We start from the raw sequence: 10,003 nt of genomic DNA, 5'->3' as shown, positions 1-10,003 counted from the left end.
CATGGGAGTTTTTGTTGCTGATACTGTAAATCACAAAAATATTAACCGGGCTAATGGCTTTGTTTTGCTCGGTCTCGCGCGAGAAATGCTTTGGCTGTTTTGGAGCCAACAATATCTCCTCACAGCTACAAATCATTGCATGATTAGTTCCTAAACAATGACCAAAGCACCATTACTCCCAGCACAGTGTTGTTAGTGAAATTGTGATGTTACGATACGATGTACAAGCCCTTCATGAACCTGGGCTCCCGAGCTGTTTGGACTGGTCATGTCTCACCTGGTTCGTCTTTGGCTTCCGTCCTGGGACAGCTTTCTTCCAGTCACCACATCGGCAGCAAGGACAGTGAAGGCAAGTCCAAGAAGCTGAGCTCTCACGGTCTTCCTCACCGCAGCAAAAAGACTGGGAGCAACGGCAAGAGCTGCTCCTCTTCCTCCTGCTCCTCTAGTCCCTTCAACACAGGTACATATATATAGATATACTCTCTATACCATATAGATATACTCTCTATACCATATCGTTTTCTGGCTGTTCAGATGCGCCTTATTACCCTTTTATGAAGGTTATTTTGTGTGGTACAGCAAACCATTCATGTGTTGAGGGGGAATCGACATTGTAAAAGAATGGAATCATCCCAAGGTTTTTAGGGAGGCGAGCGATCCTCTCTCTGTTTTCAGTAGTTAAACTGCCCTTTGTTTTTTTCACAGAGGCATCATTTCAGGACAAACACAGGTGTCACAGTCGCTGAGTTCAGACGTAATCTTGTTATACCGCACGTGTTAACTAAGTCTGGGGTTCCCCATGACTGAGTCAAGAACGGATCCCACGGTCAATGTGTGAATTCTTCACTAGTTGAGTCAAGAACGGATCCCACGGTCAATGTGTGAATTCTTCACTAGTTGAGTCAAGAACGGATCCCACGGTCAATGTGTGAATTCTTCACTAGTTGAGCAGTATCGGCCCTGGTGTGTCAAAATAGCAGACCCTTATTGGCTGGGTTCCTTCTACAATGACTGCTCTGTGAAAAGGGTTCAATAGAACTCTCCTAAAGGCTCCTCAGCTCCAGCGGCCCAAATCCATCAGTAAATATATTGATCCTCCATCCCAGGTTAGACCTGTGTTCTAACGACTAGACCTGTGTTTAATCATTAGACCTTTGTTTAATGGTTAGACGTGTGTTTTAATGACTGACTGTGTTTTAATCACTCAAACGGCTGGAGCCTTTCCTCGCTTGTGATCACAGTGTGCCTTGTCTCCTCCTCACAGGCAACTCCTTGTCAGCCCAGGACTTCCACCACTTCTCCTCGCCCTCCTCCTCCTCCCGCCCAGAAAGGGACCACGAGAGGGGGGCGGCGGGGGAGCACAGCGGCACGGAGGAGCGGAGGGAGGAGAGGAGGGAGGAGCGCAAGGAGGAGCGCAAGGAGGAGCGCAAGGAGGAGCGCAAGGAGGAGCGAAAGGAGGAGCGAAAGGAGGAGCGAAAGGAGGAGCAGCGAAAGGAAGACAGGAAGGAGGAGCGAAAGGAGGAGCGGAAGGAGGAGCAGCGAAAGGAGGAGCAGCGAAAGGAGGAGCAGCGAAAGGAGGAGCGAAAGGAGGAGCAGCGAAAGGAGGAGCGCAAGGAGGACCGCAAGGAGCGGCACAGGAGGTGCCAGGTGCAGGAGGAGGTGGAGGAAGAGGAGGAGGAGGAGGAGGAGAAGGCGGAGGAAAAGGAGGAGGAGGATGAGGAGGAAGACGAAGAAGAGGAGGACGGTAAATACCACAAGCCCCCGGCGCTGACTCCCATGGAGGGGCCCCTGTCCGGGCCCCAGGGCCACGAGCGCCCGGAGGGCAACGGGAGCCCCTTCGAGACCAAGGTGACCATCTCCACCTTCGGCTCCATCATGCGCATCACCTCGTCCTCGGCGCTCGGGAGCAGCAGCAAGATCCGCAAGATCTCCTCCTCCTCCTCGTCGGGGGAGTACAAGCCGTCCCGGTCGCTCGGCAAGCCCTCCCACCTGACCACGCCCCCCATCCTGGAGGAGGCGGACCCCGAGGGCCAGGCCACGCCCCCGCCGCCGCCGCCGCCGCTGCCGCCGCCCCCCCGCGAGCGGAGGCACCGGGGCAGCAAGAAGAGCCGGCACGGGCCGGGGCGCCCGCGGGGCAGCAAGAACCGGGAGCGGCGGGGGGCCGGCGTCGGCGGGGGCGAGGGGGAGGAGCGGCACCATCACCGCCACAGCTCCGCCCCCAGCCCCGCCCCCCCCACCATGGCCCCGCCCACCCCGGGCTCCTCCTCCTCGCTCTACTCCTCCACGATGCCCTCCGCCGCCCCCCATCCCGCCTTCCCCTCCGGCCTGCCCCCCCTCGCCAACAACTCCTCCGCCTTCTCCTCGTCCTCCACCTCCGCCTCCTCCTCCTCCTCCACCTCCTCCTCCTCCTTCACCTCCTCCCTCAGCTCCACCTCCGTCGCCGGCTCGTGCTTTTCCGGCGGCTTCTCCGCGAGCCGCGGCAGCGCCTTGCTGGGTTCGGGTGAGTTCTTCTTCACGGAGTGTGTGTGGTCGCCTCCCTCCCCCCCCCACCCCCCCCTCCCCCCCGCCTCACTAGCTTCCTGTGTTGGCGACGCGACGCGCACAGGAACCATCACAGGGTGGAAACAACTGCCAGTGTATGTGATCCGCTAACCTCAGAGTCCCCGTTTGCAGGCTGGTGGTATTTGCAGCCTGTCTGCTGCTCGGGGTTAGAACGTCTCCAGGCAGCCCCACGCGGCGGGAGTCGGATCGATGCTCCACGTCGTCGCGTCGGGAGGAAGTTTAGAGAACAGTTTCATTGTGCAGACAGCAGTTACAGTCATCTCTGTCCTCGTTTAACTTTTTCTGAGAAAGTGAAGATATGGGCAATCTCAGGTTTTATGAAAACCAGGCTGGTTTTTACGTCATGAATATATTGTCTGAAGATAGTTTTTTTGTTTATTGTGTCTGTTAGAACTATAAAAAAAAAGGACAAGATCAGCAGGTTTCTTTATGAGAACATCAAATCTTTTTAGATTTCCTGCCTCTGTGTGTGTGAGTGTGTGTGTGCCTGTGTGTGTGTCTGTGTGTATGTGTGTCTGTCTGTCTGTCTGTCTGTCTGTCTGTCTGTCTGTCTGTCTGTGTGTGTGTGTGTGTGTGTGTGTGTGTGTGTGTGTGTGTTTGCGTGTGTGCGTGTGTGTGTGTGTGTGTGTTTGTGTGCGTGCGTGCGCATGGGAGAAGTGTGAATCGTGGTTAACAACATATACACACCAAACCCTCATGATCATGCATGTCTCTATTCAGCTGTCGCCCATCAACTCTAGCCCCGCCCCCTTCCCCTCCCCCTCACTGACCCTCTGCTCTGCGTCTCCCCCAGGCATGTACCCCAGCCTCAAGGATCCCCTGTCCCTGGGGGGCGGCGTGTGCGGCCCCCCCCTGTCCCTGGGGGGCGGCCTGTGTAGCAGTACCTCTCTGTCCCTGGGGGGCGGCGTGTGCGGCCCCCCCCTGTCCCTGGGCGGCGGCCTGTGTAGCAGTTCCTCTCTGTCCCTGGGCGGGGGCGTGTGCAGCACGGCCCTTTCCACGGGGCTCCTTCCGTCCCACGTGGCCACGCTGTCGTTCCCCTCCGTCAGCCCTGCTGCACACACACGGGTACTGGACGACGCGCACGCACGCACACACACACACACACACACACACACACACACACACACGGGTACTGGACGACGCGCACGCACACACACACACACATACACACACACACACACACAGACACACACACACACACACACACGGGTCCTGGACGACACACATGTGAATACACACACACACACATACACACACGGGTACTGGACGACACACATGTGAACACAAAGACACGCACTCACACACACAAACACCCACAAACACACACCCACAAACAAACACCCACAAACACACACTTACAGAGGGGACGTCACAGGACAAACACAGGTGTCACAGCTCGTCACGCTGATTGTGTGTCTGGAGCTCTCTGTGTACCAGGGCGCTAGACGGGTAGACTAAACCAGTGGAGATGGGTGTAGTGCGTGAGCCCTGGTACGTAGAAGCAGAGATGTAAACATAGATTGTACGCTGCGAGTTTCGAGAGGCAGAGACGGGCCTGTGAATACCACAGAGCTGTGTGGTTTGTCTCTATAATATAAAAAGCACTCTAACATTCTCAGTTCTCAATAAACTCAGTAAGACGTTTTTATATTCGCATTCATAATGTGTATCTATATATTTATAGATATATGTTATTATTTTTATCCACTCCATATAGGTCATAGTTCCCTTGAATAAAAAAATACTGAATTCGGGTGAGAAATGTAAACTTAACGGTTATAGTGCTTGAAAGTGCTTTTCATCGAGAAAAAAAGTCTGGTTGTATTTGTTGACCGGCCAACCTCGGCCTCTCCAACACGGCGCCAACGTAGATTTACTGAAGCAACAGCGGCAGCTTTCAATGTTTACACGTCTATAAAATTAGCAGACCCACATTTTGTGACACGAGCGACAACTGTTTTGTTATTTGTCCTACGATGACACCTCTTTAAAAAAGGGTATATTGCCTGGGATCTTATACACACGTGTGGCACTGCACTGCGCTGAAACCCCTAGTCAACCATGGTTGTCTCACACTGCGGTCGGGTGTTTTCCAGGCTCCTCCAGGCTCCACCTCTTCTTCCTACAACCTGACCTCCGTCCAGCCGTTCGCTAACTGCTTCTCCGCGGCCCCCTCACTGCCACCACTACTGAGCCAGGCCCAGACCTCTCTGCCAGGTAGGACCGAGGACGGAGGGGGTGGGACTGGGACTGCAGGGCTGGGCTGTTATCTGTAAACAAAGTAGAAGAGCTCAACCGATGGCGAACCGGTTTGACATTTGTTTTCCAACATTTCCATGTTGTCAAGCGACCGCAATGTATTTTTCTAACAAAAACAGAAGGAGGCTCTGTTTGTAGTTGTTTTGATGATCCGTTGTCGGGGAGATGAAAGCAGCCATACAGGCAAACAATCATGTCTTCAACGGGCACTGAACTGCACTTTAGAGCCCAGTTGTTAATTTCTGCCCTCTAGTGGTCAGAAATGAACGAATGCTGCTTTTCATTATTTTTTTATTATTTTCAGTTCCTCTTTAATTCGTTTTGACATGAGAAAACAGTACCGAGCATTAATAGCGCTGCCAATAATGACAACATCGTGAATATCACCATGTCCACATTGCAGCTTTGTGTCTCTCTGTTTTTCCAGAGTCTGACCTCGATGACTGTCGCTTCCCATGCCAGGCCAACTCACCCACAGAGAGCCTCTCCTCACAGTAAGCCTTTTCTTCTGTCTGTTAAAGTGTGCAACGGCCGCTCATTCAGAAACACCTATAAGACATTCAGTGACCAAGTCGCAGTAACTGAAGCCCCCAGTCAGTGAGTCGCTGATTCTCACGAAAAACAAGCCATCCTCATATTGGACCAATCTGCTAGTAAACGACTGCATCCACTGGGTTATACATGACTAGATGTAACTTACAGTACTTATTCAAAGAACTATATCCCAGAATAAGCCAGCACACATCGACATAGTTGCCCATCGTTTTGAAATTAGTACCACCTTAGGAGGTAGAGCGGGTTGGTTGGTAACCGGAAAGTTCTAGTTCGACCCCCCGGGCTCCGAGCGTCGAGGTGTCCGTGAGCAAGACACCTCGCCCCAACAGGTCCCGACGAGCTGGCTGTCGCCTTGCACGGGGGACACCGCCGTCGGTGAGAGAATGTGTGCATGAACGTGTGTATGAATGGGTGGAAGTTGGGCAATATTGTAATGCACTCGAGTGGCCACTGGTTAGAAAAGCGCTGTTTAAATGGAGTGGAGTCATGCGCTCATATAAATGACGTTGTTTAGATCGGCTGGGGCCGATCCCTCCCCGCCTGATCCCGACATTTACCTCTCGTTCCTTTTTTCTTACCTCCCCCCTTCCTCCCCCCCCCCTCCGAGGTCCCCCATGAGCTGCCTCCCCCTGCTGTTCGACCTCCGGGACGGCCTGGGCCTGGGGCTGGGCGCCCGCCCGGAGAACGTACCGGCCGCCAGCGCCCACATCGAGCTGCTGCTGGAGAAGCACGGCAACGGGGAGATGGGCGTCAACAGTGAGTCCCCCGCGATAGGCCGCGCGCCACGGTGGAGGCGGAGCTGGACCGCCAGAACGCCGTCACCCGCCGCCGTCTGACCGTGCTCTCCTGAATTCAGTTCAATACGATTCAGAGAATTGAGTTGTGTTCTTTTGTTTTTCCCCGTGAGGGAAACTTCATTTGTGGTCACGCACTTACAAACAAGACATACTTCAGCAATAAATAGTTAGTCATCATGTACGAGAATAAACAAATTCTTAAAAGCTAAAAAAAAAAAAACTGTTTGTAGTGGGTGGAGGTGTGGGTAGGGACAATAGATTGTTAGTTAGGGGAATTACAATTACAATTAGGGCATTTAGCGGACGGTTTTATCCAAAGCGACTTGCATCGAGGGGAAGGTGAATAGGTTGAAGTCTGGAGTGATGGGTTGGGTTGGGCTTACTGTTTATTCAACAGCCTGATGGAGGCTGGAACAAAGGGGGACATGGCTCGTTTGGTTCTTAGGGGCAGGGTAGGGGCGGGCTCTTGTTGTACACGCTGTCTGGTTGTGTTTCTAAAGCAGCGTTTGAATCACACCGGCCGCGTCTTATTCGAGTGATTAAAGAGTTGGACTCATTAGCACTCGTTTATAAATCAGCATGTTTCAATGAAGGGCTAAGGTTGAAGTTCAATAGTGTCTTCACATATTCTTTGAACTTACAAGCATGTTTAGCGAGCACGCTTCATTACTACGTTTATAAATCAGCACGTTTTTTACTGAGAACCTTTGTTGAAGTTCAATGGTCTCCACATATTATTTGAAACTGCTTTAAACAGCACGGTTTAAAGCACTGGTCAGAATAATGTTTGTTTTATTATCGTGTTTTTTTTGTGGTTTGGGAAATGTAGTGGCTATTATAAGAGTTTGTAAAAAAAATTGTGAATCTAAAAAGGGAAGCACTCTTTGATGTCCTCAAATGGTGCATCAAAGCATGATGCAAGACACTGCAATCCTTTATTCCCTGTATCTGCTACTTCAAGAGGCCCTATGGGGCTATTTTATATGCTCTTTTATGTTTAAAACTTCAGCTGTTCTTCGCAACCAAATTACTACCGGATGCTTTCTTCCTCATTCTGTTTCAAATAATCATTAACAGATTTTATCTGCCCCCCACTTATTGCGAGTTTTAATATTTTTTCTGTTGCCAATCCAGTGGCTATCCAGCTACTTGGCGAGCTAGCCACTGGATTAGCCAACTACTGTGCAAGCTAGCCACTGGGTTAGCCAGCTACTTTGGAGCTAGCTACTGGCCGAGCTATCTATTGGGTTAGCCAGCTAGTGGGCGAGCTAGCCGCTGGGTTGGCCAGCTACTGTGCAAGCTAGCCACTGGGTCAGCAAGCTACTGGGCGGGCTAGCCACTGGGTTAGCTAGTTACTGTGCGAGCTAACCACTTGGTTAGATAGCTACTGGGCGAACTAGCCCACTAAGTTAGCCAGCTACTTGGCGAGCTAATCACTGGGTTAGCCAGCTACTAGGCAAGCTAGCCACTGGGCGAGCTAGCCACTGCGTTAGCCAGCTACTGGGGGAGCTAGTGACTGGGTAAGCTATCTGTGACTACATTCATTGTTGATGATGGTGTCGCCAGTCCTCCATGCGGTCCGAATCTTAATCCTCATATTCTGAACACTAGTTGCATTAACTGTCAATAAACAATGAATGATTGTCCTCCATGCAGTCACACGTTCAAATAAAGAACCAAAAGATTAGCTTTTATTCTGTCTATTCTCCGGTTCACTCTGTCAATTACCCCACTGTCTTCCTGTGGCTTAAATTTCCTGCCGAGGACTGACCCAGATGATGCATCAATTATGGATGGGAGTCTGTGATAACAAACAGTGCCTGTGCCAAGAGTCTGAGATTTGTAGATCTATTTATAGTATACAGATTGCATCCAATCTTCCCACAGTGTCCCACATCTGTATCTGTAAATATCTAGGCTTTCAAACATCTCAAAGCCCTTCCCTTGTTCACAGGGATCTCTTAAAGGTGTTGTCACTAAGATGTGAGTGTTGGAGCCGAAAATAGCAAAGAGTTATAAAAATACACAAACAAAGAAGACATACTCCTCTGCCACATCCCGCCCTACATTTCCACCATTGAGAAGCATTGCATGCATGCACCTTTGATTGAAAGGCGAGTTGGACTCCCCAAGCCAATCAGGGAAGAGATGCCCTGATAGGCAGAAAGACAGGGGTGTTCTAAAACTGAAATGGTCTCATGCAGAGGCCACAGCCACAGTGAACCACAACAGACATAGATAATAGATAGTATTTACCTCACTTAGTATTGACGGATGGCTGTGGCAATTTTAACTAGGGGTGGGAATCACAGGGTACCTCATGATACCATACGCGATACATGGCCCACGATACTGATAATATCACGACACAGCGATTCTGCAATCATCAATTTATTGTTAGACAATCCTATAAGGATACATCACGATGTATGTCTGACGATGAATACAAAGGACAGTGAAAAGGTAAAGGGCTTGATGTTGGTCTCTATTCGTGGTCCAAACTGAGGCTTTCAGTCACTCGTCTTTGGTGAGATAACTTCAGTTAAAGTTTCCTTCATTCTTGTTTTGAGTGTATCCTGGAGGAGCAAATCTGGTCAGAGCCCCTAATTTTTAAAATATAAATATCAATATTTGGAGCGATATTTACTGTCTAACTCTTCAGGAATAAAGCATAAAAATACAAAATAAAAAAAAGATATTATATCGATATTTGGCGCCATTGTATCGATTCTCATATCGCACGAAGAAGGGCGACGATATATCGTTGTATCGATGTTTTTGTCCTGCCCCTGATTAACGGAGGTGTGGGGAAAACAGAGTGCTGTGATACGTTTGTGATTAGCCAAACATCAATATAATATATAGATATAATTTTTTTTTATTTGTAATTTCCTCTTGTATTTTTACTCTTTATCCCTGCTGCTGCAGTCGTGGACATGCTGCAGTCGCTGCACTCCCTACAGCAGGAGAACCAGAGGCTACAGGACCAGATCCTGGGCCTGGCCGCCAAGAAGGAGCGCCTGCAGCTGCTCAACGTGGACCTGGCCGCCCCCTTCCCCCCCCACGGCCACCCGGGCTCCCTGTACGCCCCGGCCCAGGTCAACTTCCTCTCCTCGGCCCACGGTAGGTCCACGGTGAAGTAATGATGTTCCCGCGAAGGGGAGAATTGGTTTGCAGCCAGGGTTTACATTGACCCTTTATATGTAGGGCGTTTAGCAGACGCATTTGTTTAGAGCAGGGGTCACCAACACGGTGCCCGCGGGCACCAGGGCACCCGCAAGGTCCACATGAGGCACCCGCAAGGTCCACATGAGGGGCCCGCAGGCCTGTTCTGAGAATAGCACAGCTCATTCTTCAACAACTCTTTCCCAACTTTTTTAGTATTAATTAATAATTATTGTGAGAAATCATTAACATGATCAGTTCCTTCACATAGATGAGTATCATTAATCAATATTAATATATAACTAAAGGCAAACTGAGCAAATTGGTTATTTCAGAAGAAAATGGGTGCCCTTCGTATGACTCAGTATCCATGAAGTAGCTCTCAGGTTCAAAAAGGTTGGTGACCCCTGGTCTAAAGTGACTCACAATGAGTACATTTATCAGAAGAAAGAGAAACAACAATATATCGCTGTGCCGAGCACTAACAATCACTAGGTTAACCCATTCCCTGTATGCAACAAAGATAATACAGAATTGTACTCGATCCTCTGCAGTATCATATTGTTTACCCTCAAGGTAAAATGTTCACATTCACACACCCTTCAATCCACACTAGGCTTACTGGCCCAATACTATTAGAAAATAAGCTGTATCCTTCTAGAAGC

General features: G+C 50.2%; 1 protein-coding gene across 1 annotated transcript in view; it reads left to right on the top strand.

The window, feature by feature from the left end:
* The window catches only part of LOC115540560 (protein AF-17), a 30,609-nt gene that overhangs the window by 12,533 nt on the left and 8,073 nt on the right, over window positions 1-10,003 (top strand). The window contains exons 9-16 of the mRNA XM_030351972.1: window positions 310-460; window positions 1,265-1,347; window positions 1,597-2,500; window positions 3,356-3,627; window positions 4,659-4,779; window positions 5,249-5,315; window positions 5,984-6,132; window positions 9,102-9,296. Coding sequence (XP_030207832.1) covers window positions 310-460; window positions 1,265-1,347; window positions 1,597-2,500; window positions 3,356-3,627; window positions 4,659-4,779; window positions 5,249-5,315; window positions 5,984-6,132; window positions 9,102-9,296 — 1,942 coding nt within the window. The remainder of the gene's footprint in view (window positions 1-309; window positions 461-1,264; window positions 1,348-1,596; window positions 2,501-3,355; window positions 3,628-4,658; window positions 4,780-5,248; window positions 5,316-5,983; window positions 6,133-9,101; window positions 9,297-10,003) is intronic.

The sequence above is a fragment of the Gadus morhua genome, chromosome 3 (assembly GCF_902167405.1).
Source record: "Gadus morhua chromosome 3, gadMor3.0, whole genome shotgun sequence".
Classification (NCBI taxonomy): Eukaryota; Metazoa; Chordata; class Actinopteri; order Gadiformes; family Gadidae; genus Gadus; species Gadus morhua.
The sequence above is the reverse complement of the archived record's forward strand: the minus strand, read 5'-3'. Positions and strand labels throughout refer to the sequence as shown.